Here is a 19,807-nt window from a genome sequence, read left to right on the forward strand (position 1 = left end):
ACCACACTTAAATCTGTATGAGGAACTACCAAGTACTATTATGGTATGAGTATCAAGAAGTAAAATTCCCAAACACCCAACACCCAAGGATCTCTAAACGTTATTTTTTTTTCATTCATGGACCATTATTTCCTGAAATCTTTTAGTTTGACATTCAGAGAATATTTAAAAGTAACATTCCCATTATGTTTGCAAAATTCTCAAATGGAATGTTAATTTTTAAAATCTGGACATCTTGAACATTCAGAGACATTCAGAAATAACATTCTTATAACGTCATGGAAACATAAGAAAAATGTTTTTAGAACATATTTCCATTAGACGGGTCATAACAGACATTCACTAACAAACTGAGGTCAGTTGTGGGTATACCTTTCTTCTGACTGTCAACTTTGAGACATAGTTCCTTGTTGTCCATCTTTGCCGTCTTTCTCTCATCATTACTCAGGTCATTCACTTTCCCATTTTCACATGTGCTGCTGTTGTTTAGAGGACCAGCTGGCGTGGTTGTGTCGATGTGTGTATCCATATGAGTGGTGGAGCAGGTCTCCTCCAAAGCGCTCTTGAACTCCTGGGACGGGAAGAGGTTGAGTTGACAGACCGGTTGTTCTGGGGCAGATGGTCTCAGGGGCGTCTCTCCAGGCTTGGACTGAGCACCTCCAGAGCTTTCTGCTGGAACCAAATCCAGCAGTGGAAGCGACAGAGGGTCCACCGTGCTCTCCTCACCTTCTGTTGGGGTCTTTGCGTTTGGTTTAGGGCTCTCTGCTGTCGACCGGCTGGGCTCGACTCTCTGGTCCTCCTCGTGAAGATCAGGTAGATCAGGTTCAACTATAGAGTCGTCCTCTTCTCCGACTTCATCTACGGTCACCAGTTCCTCCATACTTTTAGGATACCAGCTCTCCTCTTCTCCATCATCTACACTTTCCAGTCCCTGAGAGACATTAGAAATTCATTCTTTCATTTAGCAGGGATGCAACAAATTGATCAAATGTGACAGAAAAGACTTTTATAATGTTACAAAATATTCCTCGTTCAAATAAATTGTGTAAACACAAAAATCTTGAAAAATTATCAAGTTTTCCACAAAAATATGAAGCAGCACAACTGTTTTAAAAATTGATAATAATCAGAAATGTCAGATTATTAGAATGATTTCTGAAAATAATGTGGAGTAATGATGCTGAAAATACAGCTTTACGTCACAGAAATAAAATACTTTTTAGAATATATTAAACTAGAAAATGGTTATTTTAAATTGTAAAATTGTTACACAATAACAGTGTTTTTACTGTTTTTTTTCAGAAAGCAAAAATGCATATGAATGAATGTTTACTTCTCTGTCACCATCTCTGTCACACTTTGAAGACTTTGCAGGTTTGCTGTTATGAGGAGATGCTGATCTTTCTTTGGCTCTATATTCTTCCTTCTGTAATATGTAAAAAAATAAATAAAATAAATAAATAAAATATAAAATTCTTTAAATCTTTAAAATATTTTTCAAAAGTTTATATCTTTTAAATAATATATAATATTCAAATAAAAAAGTAATATAAATATAAAAAATGGATTAAGTAAATGATACTATATTTTATATTTTGAATATTTGTTTAATGTTCTTAACTCTAAGAAAAACTTCAGTTTTGTCATTCAGAACATTATACACAGTATTACAGTTGTCTCTCAAATGTGTAGGGTGTACCTGATTTTCGGACTCTTTCTCCTCTTTATCTTGTCTCCGGCTCGGCCTCTTGCTGCGTCCTCTGTCTTCAGCTGTCCGGTTGGAGTGTGTGTCGTCCGTCACGTCTGACTCTGAGCGTCTGGGTCTGTGGTAGTCGCTGCCTTCCCTTCTCTTCGTTTTCCCCGCATGTCTCTGATGTTGCGGCCTGCTCAGTTTATCAGTTTTGTACAGTGAGTCTTTCTTGTAAAAGTCATCTATGGAGTGGTAGGAGGAGAAGGATGAACCCTGGGGGCTTCCGCGGGGGTACCAGTCCCTGCCCCGCTCGTCCCCGGGGCCCATACGTGGGCTGATCCGGTCCCCGGTTTTAAGGTAGGCTTTCCTGCGCTCAGACAGCCATCCATTGTGTATTTCTTCCTCATCATTCCTCCAGTCGTCTCTCTCACGGGGGTCTTCATCGCCTCGGGAATGGGACGTCCAGTCCCAAGAGGCCCGGCGGGGACCCATGCCGTTGCTCCAGTCAGGCCGGCAGGACGGCCCCGGTGGACTGTGGCCGGAGCTACAGGAAGTGAAGCTGGGACTGTGTGAGTGCGGACTCAGAGAACGACTGACTGGACTGCGTGATCTGGCACGCTCCGGCAGGTAACTGCACAAAAACAGCAAGTTTAAAACACAAAGTGACAAACTTTATCAGGTTTATTACTTTGAAAAGCTTTCATATCATTTTCAAGAAAAGTTCAACTTTAATGATGTCATGTGGTGCAACCATGTGATTTTATCTTAATTTTCAAAAAAAATTGTAACAGAAATATATTTTAAAGTGAAAAGTTTTTTTTTTTTTTTTTTTTTTTTTTTACATCTACAAGGAATTTTTAATTCATAAATATATATTTTTTGAGTAGATGCACCACATGTCATTTTACAAACTGAACTAGCCTTGCCTTGTTCAGAATTATCTGATAAAATATTACTAAATATTAACAAAACACTAAATATTATAAATGCAATAAATATTATGTAACCATTTTTGTTATTTTTCCAGTTTTCGATTTAAAAATTAATACAATTCTATATCGTAGTATTCTATATCTACTATATTTAAGTATCTAAAACAAAATTTTTTTTTAGCCAATTAATCTATATTTAACCTAAAATAGAACATTTACATTTAATTAATAGTTCTATATTAACACACAGTCATTAAGTTCTGCAGGGGTCATCTCGTTCTCTGTGATGTCATTTAAATGTTTTTGTTTTCTGCATGTTGGTCACACCACATGACTTAGATTTGCAAGATACATAAAACATTATTTAAATTAAATATAATAATAATAATATACAAGTAACAGATTATACCAAACTACTTAATTTTTTTTTCTTCTTTATGATGTGAGGACTGTTTTTGCAATTTTTAGTTTTGAATTTAGATTTTTTTTTAATTATAGAAGAGATGCATCCAGTTCATTATAAATATGAATTGGTATTTTTATGCACTGTCGAGTAAAATCAGTAGATCCAGACAAAAAATTTAAAAAAAGACCCAAAAGGTCTCAATATTTCTCACCTGTCGATCTCCTGCATCTCGTCTCGCTCTCTCTGGCAAGTGATGTCTTGGATTATAGAGTCAACATCTTTACCTGGTTTCTGGATCAGAGAGGAAAACACTTTGAGTTGGTTTTGTTCGAATCCCATGATCAGGATGAGCTTCATACCTTCAGCTGCAGCTCCTGGTATCTCTTGGACATGCGGATCAGTAGCTTGTGTCCATTGATGGTAGCCGGCTGCAGCTGGTAGTACTGCACCATCGCCTGCGCTGCCTCCACATATGCCATTTCCAGAAAAGCCTGACGCCGGCGTCAAATCGTTAAAGCATGTATGAAACATAAAAGATGTCAGATGTGATCCGAGCAGATCTTCAAGATATTCTTTTTAATTGTGTGATAAATCTTCAAGACAGTTACAAGGTCAATTCAATGCCAGGCATTTCAGGCAGATGGCAAACTTGGCACTGGACCCAGAATTGGATCCAGTCTGTACTAACAGGACCAATCAAAAAGTCAAATGTGATTAATGAATCGGGGTGATGCAGACATCATCGGTGTCAGGGTTTAAATACACTAAGATAAAGTACATAAAGTGCTCATCTAAATCTATTTTTGCTCAGCCTAGTGCTACGGTTTTATTTAAGACAAACTGTACGGTATATCATTGCGATCTTCTCTTCAGAGCTGAAATGCGCCCTACCTGATGCGTTGTGCGCATGAGGATGTAGTTGGTCACTTTGCCGAAGGGAAGTCCCAAGTTGATGACATCATTCTCCGTGCAGCTGCCCTCCGGGAGGTTACAGATGTGCACAACTCGTCCGGGACACGCTTTACGCTGAAGAAACTGAGGACACAACATAGATTTATTAGATATTCCATATTTAACATCATCTTAATGTTATGAATAAAATACATCAACAATGTTTAGATTAAATATATGTTCACATTTAAGATGTCTGTGATTAGCAGTTTGTGTGTGTTGAAACCTTCCCCTGATGTGCTCACTAATGCCCCCTACTGCTGCTGAAATACAACATTCACCTAGCATTGCCACAAAACATGCCCAAACCAAACCTGGATTCAGATCGCGACATAGCACTGAGTCTGCACTGTTAAAGGTGCACAATGATATTGCTCGGTTTGTTGATGCCAAGAGCCCTGTTATTCTAGTGATACTTGATCTCATGGCGGCCTTTGATACAGTGGACCATGAAGTCCTTCTGTCTCACCTTAATCACTTTGTTTGCATTCAGGGTACCGCACTTCAGTGGTTCTCATCATATTTGACCAATAGAAGCTTTTTTGTAGTGATTGGGGACTTGTCCTCCTCCACCACTTCTCTCTCTTGCGGGGTGCCACAAGGTTCTATTCTCGGGCCCATTTTATTTTCACTTTACATGCTGCCTCTCGGGTCCATTATAGCCAGGCACAATATAGCTTTTCACTGCTATGCTGATGATTTGCAAATTTATTTGCCTATGAGTCCAAAAAATGCTGACACAGTTGGGTCACTAATTGATTTTATTTATGATATTAAACTGTGGCTAGAGCAAAATTTCCTTTAACTAAATGAATGAATATATTATATTTGGAGAGTCTGGAACTTCTGACTTTGATGTGCTGACCTCAAAGCTTGGACCAACTGTCAGAAATCTTGGTGTGACTTTTGATAGTAGCCTGAAATATGATAAACAAATTGACAGCATGGTTAAAGCTAGTTTTTTTTCAGCTACGTCTTTTGGCCAAGGTTAAACCATTTTTGAATCGCTCTGACCTTGAGAAAACTATTCATGCTTTTATCAGTTCAAGATTAGATTATTGTAATGCGCTTTATACTGGTGTCTCACAGTCATCTCTTAGGCGCCTTCAGCTGGTGCAGAATCCTGCAGCCCGTCTTTTAACTAACATACACAAACGTGAGCACATAACCCCAATTCTTTATTCGCTCCACTGGCTTCCAGTTTCTTTTATAGTTTTTTTTTTTAATTTATTGTTTGTTTTTAAAGCTCTCAATGGCCTTGCCCCACCTTATGTAACTGATATGCTGGCTTTTCGTCAGCCAAACAGGGTTCTTAGTTCAACAAATCAACTTTGCTGGAAGTCCCAAGGTCACGGTACAAACACTGGGGTGACCAGGCTTTTTCTGTAGCTGGGTCCAGGCTCTGGAATAAGCTTCCCACTAATATGCGCACCATTACTGACATGGGCCTTTTTAAAGCAAAGCTTAAAACTTATTTATTTAGACTGGCTTTTAATATCTAGCAATTGTTGTGACATTTTTGTGTATTTTCTTTTTTTATTGGAAAGCACTTTGGTTCACCTCAAGTGTTGTAAAGGGCTGTATAAATAAATGTTGATTGACTGATTGATTGATTGATCTACACTTCAATTCAAACATTTGTGGTCAGAAATATTTTTACTGTTTTTGAAAAGTTTCTTCTGCTCATTAAGGCTATACCAAAGATACAGTAAAATCAGCAATATTGTGAAATATTATTACAATTTAAACCGTTTTCTATTTAAGTACATTTTAAAATTATAAGCCATTACTCCAGTCTTCAGAGTCACATGATTCTTCAGAAATAATTCTAGTATCTTGATTTGCTGCTCAAGAAACTTCTGTTATTATTACACGAGTTGTGCTGCTTCATATTTTCATTGGAAACTGTGATTTTTTTTTTTTTTTCAGATTATTTAATAAACAGGAAACAACAATTTTTTGTATTATATATATTATAAAGAGTTACATTATAAATGTCTTTATTGAGACTTTTAATAAATTGTATGCATTCTCTCTAAATAAATGTTTTCATTTCTTGCAACAATTTTTTTTTTAAATGAATTCTGACTTATGACAAACTTTTATGGTAGCACATATTATACCTGTACCACAATATGATTATTATTATTTATTTATTTATTTATTTATAAATAATGTATATTATTCTACAGGAAATATAATTTAAAAATGAAACCTACCTTTTTAGACCTGTACATACATCAAAATCTAAATACTGTAAAAAGCATGCAAATGTAATTTCCCTGACAGTAATATAAGCTAGAGTGAGGTGGGATGTGTACAGGGAGTTTTCACATGGAGGTGGCAGGACTTGATTGACAGCAGCAAGTGTGAGAGCCGCTCAGCCCACATGAGCCCAGGGTCAGAGAAAAGGGTCAGGGTTTACACTGCAATTTACACACCACAGGAGAAGTATTAGTATTAGCACACAGAGATCTAGAGTGTGTGAGAACTGATTAATTATCATGACTGCTGATCGTGACTATCCTGTCATCCGTGGAAATGATTCAATCGTCAGACTCAGACCGGATCTCAAATAGGTGCCAAAAAGGCACAGAATGTGACAACCCCTAGCAAATTCAAAGCCTTAAACCAATGTTAATGTAGACACGGTTGATTTCTGGGTTTATCTGTGGCTGGCCTCTGACCGACTCTAACAGTCGGAGCTGAGCTCCTGATAATTCTATGAATGGCTTCCTTCCAGACTTTCCATTTGGCCAAATGTGCCAAAAAGGTCACATTAGATCTACCTCCATAAACACATACCAAAATAGACCACCAAACAGGCTGTTTATGCCTCTGCTATATGCTATATAAGTCAGTGTGTAACCGTGAATGGCTTCTGTATGCTGGGCTAGTAAAATGCAACACCAGTGTTTTGGAGTTCGTTCAGCTTATTGTAGGCAGTCGAAGATTGTTGAGTGGCTCTATGTTCTGGCAATGAAGGTGAAACATAACTCTGGCAGTGCAGTGAAACCCGAGGGGCTGTGGCTGCTGCTGATTGGCCGGCATGGGATGCCAATCAAAAGAAGTTTTTTTATGGTTGGTCAACCAAAACAGCGAAAAATCTTAGCTGTCACTGAGGCCGTACCCTTAAGGTCCCGGTATACTTCAAACAAAGTTTGTTTTCGTTCTTCATTTGGGGGCAAAAAGAAGTTCGAAGAGGCTGAGGGACGGTATACTGTTTCCGGACATTCCAGCACCCCCGCACTGCTGGAGGCGGGGTGTAGATTAATGTAAACATGACTCGCGACGCTCACAAACACAACAACGATGAAATGATGAAGTTTAGGCAATCTAGGTGTGAGACGGGCCCCAATGGTCAAAATATTATAGACAAAAGAATAATGTTTAGCAGCAGTTCAGAGTCAAGTATCATGTTTGCAATACAAAATAACCATAATCAGTCCTTTATGGGAAGTGTGAATGGCTCATAGTCTGTAAAACTTAAAAATTAAAAATATTGGAGTCGGTTTTTTATTTTGTTTTATTAGTGTTCATTTATTATATTAAACTGGATAAATTCTTACACCTTTTTATATTTTATGTGGTGTCATGATTTACTTTCGATAAAAACAAAGGTTTATTATTGTATGTTTGTTTGGCATTTCATTTATTGTATACCCTTTAAACTTGCTTATTAAAAGAGCAACAGCAGGAGCAGCAGCTGCAGTTTGGTGTAACATTTATTTGAAACACATGTATGTGATACTTGCTACTTTATATCTTTACTTTTCCCTTTCATTCTTTCCATGGCTTTGGAAAACTTATTTCGGATGTTTCTCTGCATTGCTTTTTGCCTAACTCCAGGTCATGACACAAAGCTTCATTTCAATTTCTTTCTAGGAATTAATGCTTTCTCTGAATCTTTAGTCTTTCCGCGAGCGATCGCACAGGTGCAGATATATTTGTGCCAGCTCAGCCATTCGATACTCCAGTGTATTCAAGTTGTTAGTGACAAGGAGATGATGTTCTGTCTTGCCTGACCTCCATTGAATGAGAAAAGAACCAAAAAAATTAATAAATAAATAGCACGTCAAAGAAGGTGGAGTTTCAGGGCACACTCACCGATTGCGTAACAGCCACAGACCAATAGAAACTCAAAGGTGTTTATGAGCCGAAACGAGCTCCCCCAAATAGTTTGCTTTGTTCAGCTGTTTCGAACTGCTGAAATGAACTCAAAACTAACTTCGTTTTGGCCTGATTTTGTTCGAAATAACGTATATACATATCAGTTCGTTCTTCGATTTTGTTTGAAGTATATCAGGGCCTTAAGATACAAAAGCTAGAAGTTACACGTGTACCTTATTTACCCCTAAATGGTACAAATGTATTCCTTTCAAAAGGTTATTGCAGCTGTATTGTACATATTTTGTAGAAATTGTTGCGAAAATGAGTCTTTCAAACAGGATTCCCCAATCACATTTTCCGTTAGTCATTGGTTGGCCAAACGGATAGCCACACCCCCAAACTAGTGCGATTGGTTGAGTGAGTGTTGCTATGTTGGGCTGGTCGGGATTCGTAAACAAACAGCGCAATGTTTTGAAAGCATGACAGTGTAAAAAGTTGCTTCAAAGGCGCATTTTGATGTGAAATCAACCTACAAAGTTTCCTCTGGTTATTAAGTTGTAGTGTTATTTTATTACCAATATATACTTTTTATTAATATTTTCGAGGCATTTTATTTTCAGTTTTCATTTAAATTTAAGTTAAAGTTTTAGTCATTTAGTTTTTTAGTGTTAAATTTTTTCTATATATAGTTTATTTTAGTTTTAATTGTAGGTATTTTTGAACATCAACTTACAGTAAATGAAAATAAGGAATACTGCCTTGGCTTGCATAAAATAGTAATTTTTACGACTTTTATACTTTAATTTGGTAAATGTTTATTTTATTTAAATTTATTTAGTTTTAGTTAACTACATTAGTGATAAGTTGTGATAAAATTAAGTTGTGATAATGCATTTTAACACCAAATAAAGATGAGAAATAACTATATATATCTGAGATTAGATAACTGTTAATGTCTTTTCTATGGCAACAAATATGGCATATTTCTATACAATATAATTGCGAACATAATTTATGTGGAAAATCCAAAAAACATTATTTTTAATAATTCTGCCACATGACATTATGGGACAGTGACATGACTTTTTAATGAATTAATTCATTTTATTTTCCTTTTTAAATTTTATTTGGATGTGCTAGCAGTGTTAGTGTCATGGGTTTAAAACTGCTTTGGATAAAATGCATAAATAGAATTTCAATCCAGAATTTTTTTAATGCAATATCCCCAAATTTTCATAAACATATTTCAAATTTAACTCAGAAATTGCTAGTTAATTTTACAAAAAGTTACAAGGAAATGACAAGTAACACTTTAATTAGTCGTGAAATTTTCTAGTAGAAAAACCAAAACAGCTTTTCCTTATAAAACATACTCCAATTATCTACAATTAGTGTTACAATAGTGTTATGATATGTAGCATCGATGATGTTCATTACTACCAATAAATGTAACTGAATCTTCCACAAAGCAAAAATATTTTTCAGTCACCGTCTACGCCAAAATCTGTCACCATTTCTTTTGTTATAAAAATGCATTGGTACTTTGATTACATGTTTTTTTATGTAACTGTAACAGAATACAGTAGTGCTGTATCATGGATGTCAACAAACAATGACACTTGGCAACAAATGAAGAGATTTGTCGTGAGCACATCATAAATTAGGAGAACGAAAGGCATTCTCTTTGGAGATCTAGCGATGATGGACACCGTATCACGCTACAGATACATCTGTTCACTTATCTAGAGAGGGTTTAAACTGCTTCACAAAGGCCCTGAAACAGGTTCGTCTGAAATCTATAGCATGCACTTTCTGAATTTCATCTGAATCTCATGGCATTCCCGCTGTCATGAAGCCTTTATCCCCCAAAGATCAGGTTACGATTCTGTGGACTGAAACTGAATTCCCAGCCACAGAGCCTTTAAAGAATCCTGGAACACATCACACACTTTTTGACTACTTGCCAGGATCTGTCAAAAACATGAATTTTTTCTTTGTATACCGATTTTTGAAACAGAGTCTGAGTCTATGCATCCTTTCACATGATAAACTGAAAACTAAGAGTTATAAAAGCACCGCTGAGGTACAGCTGCTATAAAACAGGTGGATTTAATAGGAGCTAACATTAGCCCATGTCTCTCTAGTGGACTAAATCATAAATAACTTGGCTAAAAAGACCACCATAAAGAATCTTTGGGCAAGTCTCTGAATCCACAAGCTGGCAACCACATAAAATACTGTCCTGCACAGGACATGCTTTCAATTATAGGTGGCAGACGTCTGTGCAAGGTCAGAGCATGTAATCCGAAACAATGCTTCACATCGTCCATATGTGAAGACCCATCAGTCACACTCAGCCGTCTGACTGAGCGCAACTCGCATAACTACAGTTCACTCAAACAAAGAACGAGCGAGAAAGGTGAAATGAAAAACAGAAGACAAACCGATGACCAGAATAATGTCGCAGAAGTGCATTAACAATGAATAAAATACATATTTACAAACTACAATAATAATAATATATCATTTTAATAATGCAATATATATATATATATATATATATATATATATATATATATATATATATATATATATATATATATATATATATATATATATATATATAAAAGGATGCATTCAATTTATCGAAAGTGACAGTAAAGACATTAATAATGTTACAAAGGATTTCAGTTTCAAATAAATGCTGTTCTTTTAAGCTTTCTATTCATCAAAGAATCCTGAAAAAATGTTTCTACAAACCTATTATGCAGCACATCTGTTTCAACACTGATAAAAAGAAATGCCTCTTGAGCAGCTTTAACATGCACGAATAACTTATATTTGAAAAAAATAAAATAAGATAGAAAACACTTATTTTCAATTGCAGTGATATTTCACAATAATGTTGTCATTTCTTAGTGAGCCTAAGACTTTTCAAAAGCATAAAAAAATCCAACAAACCCAAACTTGTGATGATTCTCTCTTAATAACTCCGTTTCAGTCTTTGCTTTGGTTTGCTACACTACAAATACATATGCAAGTCATTATTAGTAGTATTATTAGTATTATTATAACTTTTTAAATAAGACTGAATAATGCAAAAATTTTATTAATTTTAAAATTATGTGATTAATAAATTATTATAGTTTTTTTATATTAGTAACATTTGCTAGATAAAAACGAAAATCTCAGTGGAATGTTTTCCATCAGTTTTTTTAGCTGGAAAGCAAACCAAAATAAATCAATCAATCAATCAATCAAAACTAAAAACCAAAAGTAAAACAGGTGGTTTCCGCCAAAATCAGTATTTTATTTGGTCGGTATTGAAAAGTCCATTTTTATTTTTACACAAAATGCGATATTCACAGAGTTATCAGGTGATGTTTTCTCAATTTTTTCCAAACTGCGATAAACGACAATCTACTTTTTTTGTAAAATGCGATATATCCGCTCAACCAATCACAGCACACCATTCCACGCACTGTAAACTGTAACAACCAATCACAGCACACCATTCCACGCGCTGTAAACTGTAACAACCAATCACTGCGCACCATTCCACGCACTGTAAACTGTAACAACCAATCACAGCACACCATTCCACGCACTGTAAACTGTAACAACCAATCACTGCGCACCATTCCACGCACTCTAGACAGTAATGGCAGCGCTTTGAATATACTCCACATCCTAGTTTTCCTCGTCTACTTAGTACTTTATGATCAACAATCAAGGGCTGCATGATAAATTGCATCTGACTGCCATCCACATCTCGTCAGTAAAGCTGGTTCTGTGATTAATATTACCGGTAAATCTCCATCACGTGCTTTCAGATGGAAATTATTCAGATGCATTTAATACACAAAGCTGACAAGCTAGGCTACATCATATTCATTAGATGAATGCAATATTGCGATATAGCGTAGCTTGTCAGTGTTAGTGTTTTTATTAATGCCATTTATGTTTTTGTTAATACAGCACATAGCACTAGTCAACTAAATGAATGTAACATGGCAAACTTGAATACACTTTTGGAAGTTGAATGTAAGGGAAATGTCATTTTTGAACTAATGTGATATTGTTGTTCCATGTTCATGATGAAATGTTATTTTATTGCTGTAATTAATTTACAGCATTAACAAGATGACCCGTTGAATTCATGTTGGAAGCGATGACTGATGAATGTATTTTAGTCCAGTGTCTGTGTATAACAATAGTATTGACCAAGTTCTGTCAGAGGCTGTCATATGTGGATCAACTTACTATGTTCTGTATTTTCATCAGTTTCGAAATGAAAAATAACTTTCATATTGATTAAATGGATTTATTGCATTGAGAAAAAAAAGTATCATGGATTTATTGCATTTGGGGGGGGGGGGCAATAAAATTTTATATTAAAGCTGCAGTAGGTAACTTTTGTAAAAATGTATTTTTTACATATTTGTAAATATGTTAAAATATGTGTGCTGTCATTTTGTCCTGACAGTAGAATATGAGACAGATAATCTGTGAAAAAAATCAAGCTCCTCTGGTGCTCAGTGCCCAGTGGTCCTATTGCCATTTGCAGAAATACACCGCTCCCAGGAAGAAACAACCAATCAGAGCTGCGGTCCGTAACTTTTTTTGTGTACAAGATTTACAAAATGTATTAAATAAGCGAGTAGACCATGAATCCGTTTTCCAAACCGTGTTTTTAGCCTGTCCTGGATCACTAGGGTACACCTATAATAAGTGTTTATATTTGGACTATTTTAGATTGCTTCGGGGGTACCGCAGCAGAGTAACCCAGTACCTTTGTGATTCTTCATAGACATAAACAAAGAGAAGTAGCTCCGGCTACAATGTTCTTCCGCAAGACGCAAGCAGTTCTGTTTATAAACCGCTAGAGCGTCAAAAGTTACCGACTGCAGCTTTAAATCGTAAAAAAACAAAACCTGGATTTGAATTTATGTTATAACCTAAAGTTGCTATGTGAAAGTTTGCCACTTTATTTATTGTGTTTTGGAACCAAACTCTTCATATATACACAAATATTAATATATATAATATGAAAAATATATATTAAATGTATTCTTTCTGACCATGATACTGTGCTTTGTATCATGGGTGGTAGATTTTTTTCTAATCACTCAGCACTGGCAGGTCGGGCAAAAAGTTAATTTTGGAGCCTGATCACACAGCTAAATAAAGTCCCCAGACAACAAAAACTAGTGTTAGTTTTCACATGGGACAAGATCTGTCTGGCCTGATGAATTCCCACCTTATTACAACAGCACGACAACATAACTGAATCGAGTGTGATCGGCACCTATTTATTTAGCTGAAAATTCAATTGGGCTGGAAAGTTTTATATTCACAACCCTTGATACAGAAACAATCCCATATTGATGCTACCGAACTAAACTCTTTACTAACAGTGACTGAGCCATACAATACTGCTGGCTTCCACCTGCTCTCAACAAGCTCTAGCAGTGAAGATGGCTCAGTTGTCCTTTGAATAATAACCGTTAGACTGTGATAATAAGCACTAAGTAATCTGTCAGTCGGTGAAATAGTGTGACCTAAATATAGCAGACTCTGTATCTCAACACTCTTGGCTTCTTTACAAAAACTGTGAGCTAAAAGGCAAAAATAACAACGCTATGAGATAAACCAACAAACATTCACAAATAAAGACCTCATCAACTAGAGCTAGGTGACATTTTTAAAATTGCACAACTACTACAATGTTTAAATCGTGTTTCTTAAAAAGCCAACACCAAATATCATGTGAATCTTAATAAAAATAAAAAAAAATTAATAAATAAATAAAAACATCTGTTTAATTGTTCATTTTAACCCTTACCCCTGCTTGGTGCGAAGTAAATCCCGCCCCTGTGAGAGGAAATGACTTCATGGCTGTGGCAGGCAAATACGCAGCACTTCCAGTTGAAACATCTGTAGAAAACAGGAAACGGCACTTCAGATATTGTTATATAATAAATGTCGACTACAGTTTTCTACAATACATCTGATCTGTCTAGAATGCATCTGATCAGCAAAAAAATTGAGGAAACACTAAATAGTTAAAACTCCATTAGATAGTTAGACTAACGTATTTTTCTGTTGATGTATTTTCTATTGAAACAGGAAGTTGGGGCAAGGAATACTGAAGGGATTGCAGTTCTTGATGCAGATGAAGTGTTCTTTAACAGACATCTTGCAGACGTACCTGTGCTATCTGGGTTGTGTCTTGATAATACTAGTCAACGGTGGTATCAGAGAAGTACACTAGTATAAATGGCACAAAAGCTAACAAACAAGTTATTGATTATGAGTCTAATCTATAAGATAGTTAAAAAGATATCAAGACAAGAAACACGTTTAATAAAAATGACCAGTGAAAAGTTTTTTCGGTCATTTCTGACAAACAAAAAAACTGGTGTTAGCACGTCGCTCAGTGTGCAAGTTTGTAGACACTCCACTCCCCCGCCACAGCCCTAAAAATAGAGTCCTCTAAAATCATGTCCCTGAGCTTTCAGCCTCCTGAATTTTCAGCACTTACACTGTACTACAAATTAGGAGATCTGAGTTACCTTGACTGGCAGCCGACGTGTATGCCATAGTGTTACTCAATACCATGTTGAGACATCCTTCAGATGATACTGGAAAGTGCACTGCTCCAAGCATTGGACTGTGAAGAGACAGCACTGCATTTAGATAATCAATCCCAGTGCATCTGGTCTGACTAGATCTTATGACAGCTCAAAATTCTGGTTATAACACTCTCTATATAGAAGAAGACTCTTCATAAAATAACTGTGTTTAATACAGAGATTGGCTGTACTCATAAAATGCTTAAGAGAATCACAGGCGATCACCGATACGTAACTCAGATCAAAATAGACAAATAACAAGCCCATTAAAACTATCTTGTTTCTACACCAGGTTAGCAACTATTACTGTAGCTGCCCATGCATCAGAGTATGCTGATGGATTATCACCATCATAAGACACTTAAAAATACACTTTTTTTATTGTAACATGGTACAACAGGAAATTTTCTTTGTACTCACCTTTCGGTGTAGAGTGAACAGTTCTGTAGATGTAACTTGCCCTTCACATGCTGGTCCCAGTCCTGAAAACAGTGCACACAAACGCACACACACACACACACACACACACGATATGCCTGTCAGATAGACTTCATTACGATCCTTCTCTATGAGAGTGAGAGATTCCCCTGGTGTAGCCACAACCTGGGCCAATTAGAAATCTAGTGGTTCACAGCAGAGAAAAGCCAAGCAATAGTTGAGAACGAATGCGATTATGGCAAAATCTTGCAGAACAACTGTGTCCTCGCCCCCTCTAAACCTCCCTCCACTCAGCACATGCCAGCTGCTACAAAAGCATTCACACCCTAGTGTAACCAATAAACCCATTTTAACCACTTGAGCTGTTATTTTGATTTTTTGAGAATTAGGCATATGCAATATTGGACCCACCGGTGGGTCCCCAGAGTTGATGTGGTTAAACAAGAATCAAGAGAACCCTCTCAGTTCTGCAGAAATAACTGGAAAAAACTGTTGCTGCTGTCAAGACAACTGGATCTCAATCTGTATACTGAATGCTGGAGCTGAGACATCAGGACAAACTTATGTAGATATGGTGCACAGTACATTAGCAGAATTCAAAGCTTAACATAAATTTGGCACATTTAGGGAAACAATTTAAGAGCTTTGGGAGGTTTGTCTTAGCTATTTAATTACGTTCAAACCTAGTATTGAGATCCTTCTTTGTTATCGGATCACAAGCGGGATTAAATTAAAAAGTATGAACAAGGTCCAAAATGTTTTTTTTGATCCCATCTTGTGTCATCTGATCTCAACTGGAAATTGCTAAATACAGTTTGTAAAGGAATCCTAAATTTTGTCTGATCCAGCCAACATTCAGAGTAGTTGAAAACACATCACATTGGTAGAGTAAATGCCTTTCTATTTTTGAGGCTGGTGCGAATGGGCCATTTTCTTTAAACTCAACCAACAGGATCTACTCAAGATCTAACTACTCACCTTCAGGTTGTAAACCTTCTTCTCACAAATGGTGCACTGATGGGGTAGGTGTGAAGGTGTTTTCCCATGATAGTCATTGAACTGGTGGGGTTGCAATTGCAAGGTCACCCTTTCTTCACTCTGGGAAACCTGTGGCTGCTGTTGAAATCCCCCTTGCTGCCCATGGGGTGGCCCAATCCCTGGGCCACATGTTGAGTTGAATTTAGGATCTGCTGTGGGTTCCTCTGGGTTATACAACTCCGCTCTCTGACCCACAAACCCTGGTCCAGGTGGTACCCAACCACCAGAACCTGTTCCTGTACCCATATCCATCTTCCCCAAGTTGATCGGACCTTTCCATTGATCCTTAGAGGCTGATCCAAGATTCTGATCATTGCTTCCTCCCATGAAACAAGTTTGTTGTACTGGTGTTTCTGAGGAGTAAAAATCCCTTAGAAAATTGCTGTGGACATTGCTTCCGGGTTGTGTGGGTCCACCATACTGTCTCCCATCACATGATTTACTAGTAACCACTGAAGCCCCTCCCAGATATCCAAACTGCAAGCGACGGTCTGTGTCCATCGAAAATGTTCCAGCCTTTTTGCTGAAATCGTTGTGCTGACCAGCTTTCTGGTTGGACACCCCACTGTAGTTGGTGGGCCTAATTTCCGTGGGATTTGGGGCAAAGCCACCACCAACTAATTGTCCCAGTGAAGCATTTGGTGGTGGGAAGGCTATGGGTGGTGGTGGAAAGGCCCCGCTGTGGGCTTGGGCCATGCTGGAACCCCGTAGATGGTTGAAGAGTGGCTGGGACATGGCCACATTGGAAAGAACCTGATTTAGGACAGTGGCTGCAGTGGCAGTATTGCTTGTCTGGGCGAGCTTGAGGCGGTGTAGAGTGATCTGGGCCTGAAGCTGAGCAAGCTGAAGACTGGCAGGACTCAGCAGCAGGTTCTGACCCACTCCACCATGAGCACTAGACAGAGGAGCAGACTTATTATCAAGCTGTTCTCCTGAGGTACTGTGGAGAGAAAAATAACACTTCATCAGTTAAATGACCAAGATACATGGCAAATGTACACAGTAAAAACTACACATCAACAAGTGACTATGCAAACAGTTACATGGGTCACAAATTTAGAACTCTTAAAACTGAAAGGTGTTGTTTTGCAAAACCTCAAGGTGCTGAAATGGGTTTTTGTACAGTTCAGAAACATTCTTGGTGTCCTGACATGAGAACTGAAACTCTAGACTCCCTGTCCCTGTTTGAGTGGACTGATTAATGCGCTCACATGCTTGCTAAATTTAGCAAGCACTACTATCAATCAAAATATCTATGCAAGCCTGATACCATTCTAGCGGAGTACACACCCTCCAAGCCAAGAAACGAAATAAGTGGCAAAGCCCCAAGGAAAAGTTGTATTAGTGGTGAAAGAGGGAACAACAATGTTTCTCAAAGGTACAGGCCATGATAAAGGGATTTTGTAGTCCTATAACCTCAGAGGTTGTTTATGAAGTACAGTCCAGGTGTTCTGGTTTTTCAAATACAGACCAAGATTATACATGAGCAGTCAAGAAACAGCTGGAACAAGGGGAGGCCCTCAGATCCTTTCAGATCTGAATTTGTGCAACTGAATCTTTTGGTGGGATTTACACCTCTCCAGAGTAGTGCTGGAGGCATTTAAGATTATGACATGGACTTATAGGAGCCTTTCCAGATCATAAAGTTCACACATCAATACCTGCTCTAAATAAGTTATCCCCCAGACCAGAAGATAATAAGATAAGAGTTTTTTTTTTCTGCTTTTGTACTCATTACACAAATGTCCACATTTATTACACATATTTCATTAAAGATTTGCATGCAGGAGACCGATCATAGTTGCATTCCGATTTCCAGCACTCCTACGTAGTGTTCAGGACTTAGGGGTAATTTATCTCTCCACTTCCTGTTAAAGGTAGGGTAGGTGATTTCGAATAGGCAAGGAATAGCAAGCTAGCTTTGAAAACAAGATACACCCTCTCAGCAAATTACTCTCCAAAGCCATGTCTCCTCTAATACACATGAATGCGAACAGTCAGACCAAAGACTAACCAGCGACATGATGAGAGATGTGTTGGTGGAGGGTTGAATGCAGTGCTGTCAGATTTCCTCATCTCTCATTCACCGGTGTGAAAACATTACAGTTCAAAGTGCGTAATATTACAATAATAACACCATCCATTCTCGCTCTGTCTTCAATAGTGTACTGGAATGCTCCGAAGACATATGATGTCTGTGTGAACAGGGTGCGTGTAGGCATGCAAATACATATGTTGACAGGTAGGTATGACAGCCTATCGTTGCTCTCAGAGGGATCGAGGGACATGATTGGACGAACATTTTATGGTCCTATGACTTTCACAGATGATATAAATACATATAAATTAATTTAGACCGGTTAACTTAGTGATTGCTATTGGGATGTGCAGTGGCGGCTGGTCAATAGAGAGTGCTTGGGCGCCACCAGACTCAAGTTAGTCAGGGAAGAAGCCTACTTGTATATGTTTAAGAACATATTAAAAATAAGTTTAATATATATTACAAAATAATCACAAAAATTATTTATTTAGTCGTACTATTTGACTGTTAGTCATGTAAGCACCTATTCAAAATCCAAAAATCAAAACTGTATTTCGTTTGTGGTGTGTGAGCGCAGGGCAGCAGACAAATGGGTGTCTATTGCCGCTTTTCCACTGCGTGGTACGAATCGGCTTTGCACGGCTCGGTTTGCATTTCCATTGCAGTTTAGTATCGCTTTAGAGTGGGTGGGATTATTTACATGTTGTTATAGTTGTGCCCCGCCTCTACTACCATTAGTCCCGACTCCTGAAAAACTTTTTCTATCCAATTCTCTCTGTCCAATCCATGATCAGAAGAGTTTATATGTCAACTTTTGATAACGGTACGTTTCACTTGGAACCTCAACCAAGGTGGTACTAAAAAAAAGTACCATGTACTGTACCCAGTGGAAAACCCCCCAAAAGTGAACCGTACGTTGCCATGCCATAGCATGCAGTGGAAAAGCGCCATATTAGATCTGTAAACTTTTGAAAAGCATGTGACTTGAAGCTGAGTTCTAATTGGCTTCTTTCAGATTGTCCTCGGGGCATGGCCTCCCACTTTCGATTTTACCAAAACAGTATTGTTTTTATAAATTTTTTTGGCCTCATGTGATTGGATCGTTAAATTTGATTTTATCTTTACAAAAAATCTTTTCATAAGACCTTAAAAAAATATATTGCCTATTTACATACGGATCATAGAGCTTGTCTTGGACAGAGCTTGTAGTTCACGTGCTCCTTATGATTTTGAGTCTCATCAGGCCCTGTCCTGAACCGCAGCTTTTTCTATGTAACGCAATACCAGGTTACTGAAACAGAACATTTTTGACAACTCCTGCCAGAGTGAAGACTTTCAAAAACTCCGGTTGCAGTGTTATCGTGTAGACAGAAATCTGAGATTTTGGGTTGTGACGTCAGAGCATGCGCAGTTATCTCCGCCTACGGGAAACTTTTTCAGGTTTCTGATTGGCCAACATGGCTTTACGGTTGAGAATATTTTGCCACCTGTTGGCTTGGCTTGCTCTTAACAGTGTTTCATAGCATGTGTTTGCGCTTTCATGTGGATGGATTTTTTTTTAAATGG

At 37.6% G+C, this 19,807-nt stretch overlaps 1 protein-coding gene across 3 annotated transcripts in view; it reads right to left on the reverse strand.

Moving 5' to 3' along the window:
- Positions 1 to 19,807, reverse strand: part of LOC132131422 (RNA-binding protein 20-like) — a 55,741-nt gene that overhangs the window by 9,142 nt on the left and 26,792 nt on the right. For 2 of the 3 annotated variants that reach the window (XM_059543440.1, XM_059543441.1), the window contains exons 2-11: positions 16,141 to 17,140; positions 15,145 to 15,206; positions 14,665 to 14,762; positions 13,935 to 14,026; positions 3,920 to 4,063; positions 3,388 to 3,519; positions 3,240 to 3,319; positions 1,700 to 2,321; positions 1,334 to 1,426; positions 373 to 931 (exon numbers count right to left, since the gene is read on the reverse strand). In XM_059543440.1, the coding sequence (XP_059399423.1) occupies positions 373 to 931; positions 1,334 to 1,426; positions 1,700 to 2,321; positions 3,240 to 3,319; positions 3,388 to 3,519; positions 3,920 to 4,063; positions 13,935 to 14,026; positions 14,665 to 14,762; positions 15,145 to 15,206; positions 16,141 to 17,140 (2,882 nt within the window). Of the gene's footprint in view, positions 1 to 372; positions 932 to 1,333; positions 1,427 to 1,699; positions 2,322 to 3,239; positions 3,320 to 3,387; positions 3,520 to 3,919; positions 4,064 to 13,934; positions 14,027 to 14,664; positions 14,763 to 15,144; positions 15,207 to 16,140; positions 17,835 to 19,807 lie in introns of those variants that run through there. The other variant, XM_059543439.1, reaches the window with a different exon arrangement.

The sequence above is a fragment of the Carassius carassius genome, chromosome 48 (genome assembly GCF_963082965.1).
Source record: "Carassius carassius chromosome 48, fCarCar2.1, whole genome shotgun sequence".
Lineage (NCBI taxonomy): Eukaryota > Metazoa > Chordata > Actinopteri > Cypriniformes > Cyprinidae > Carassius > Carassius carassius.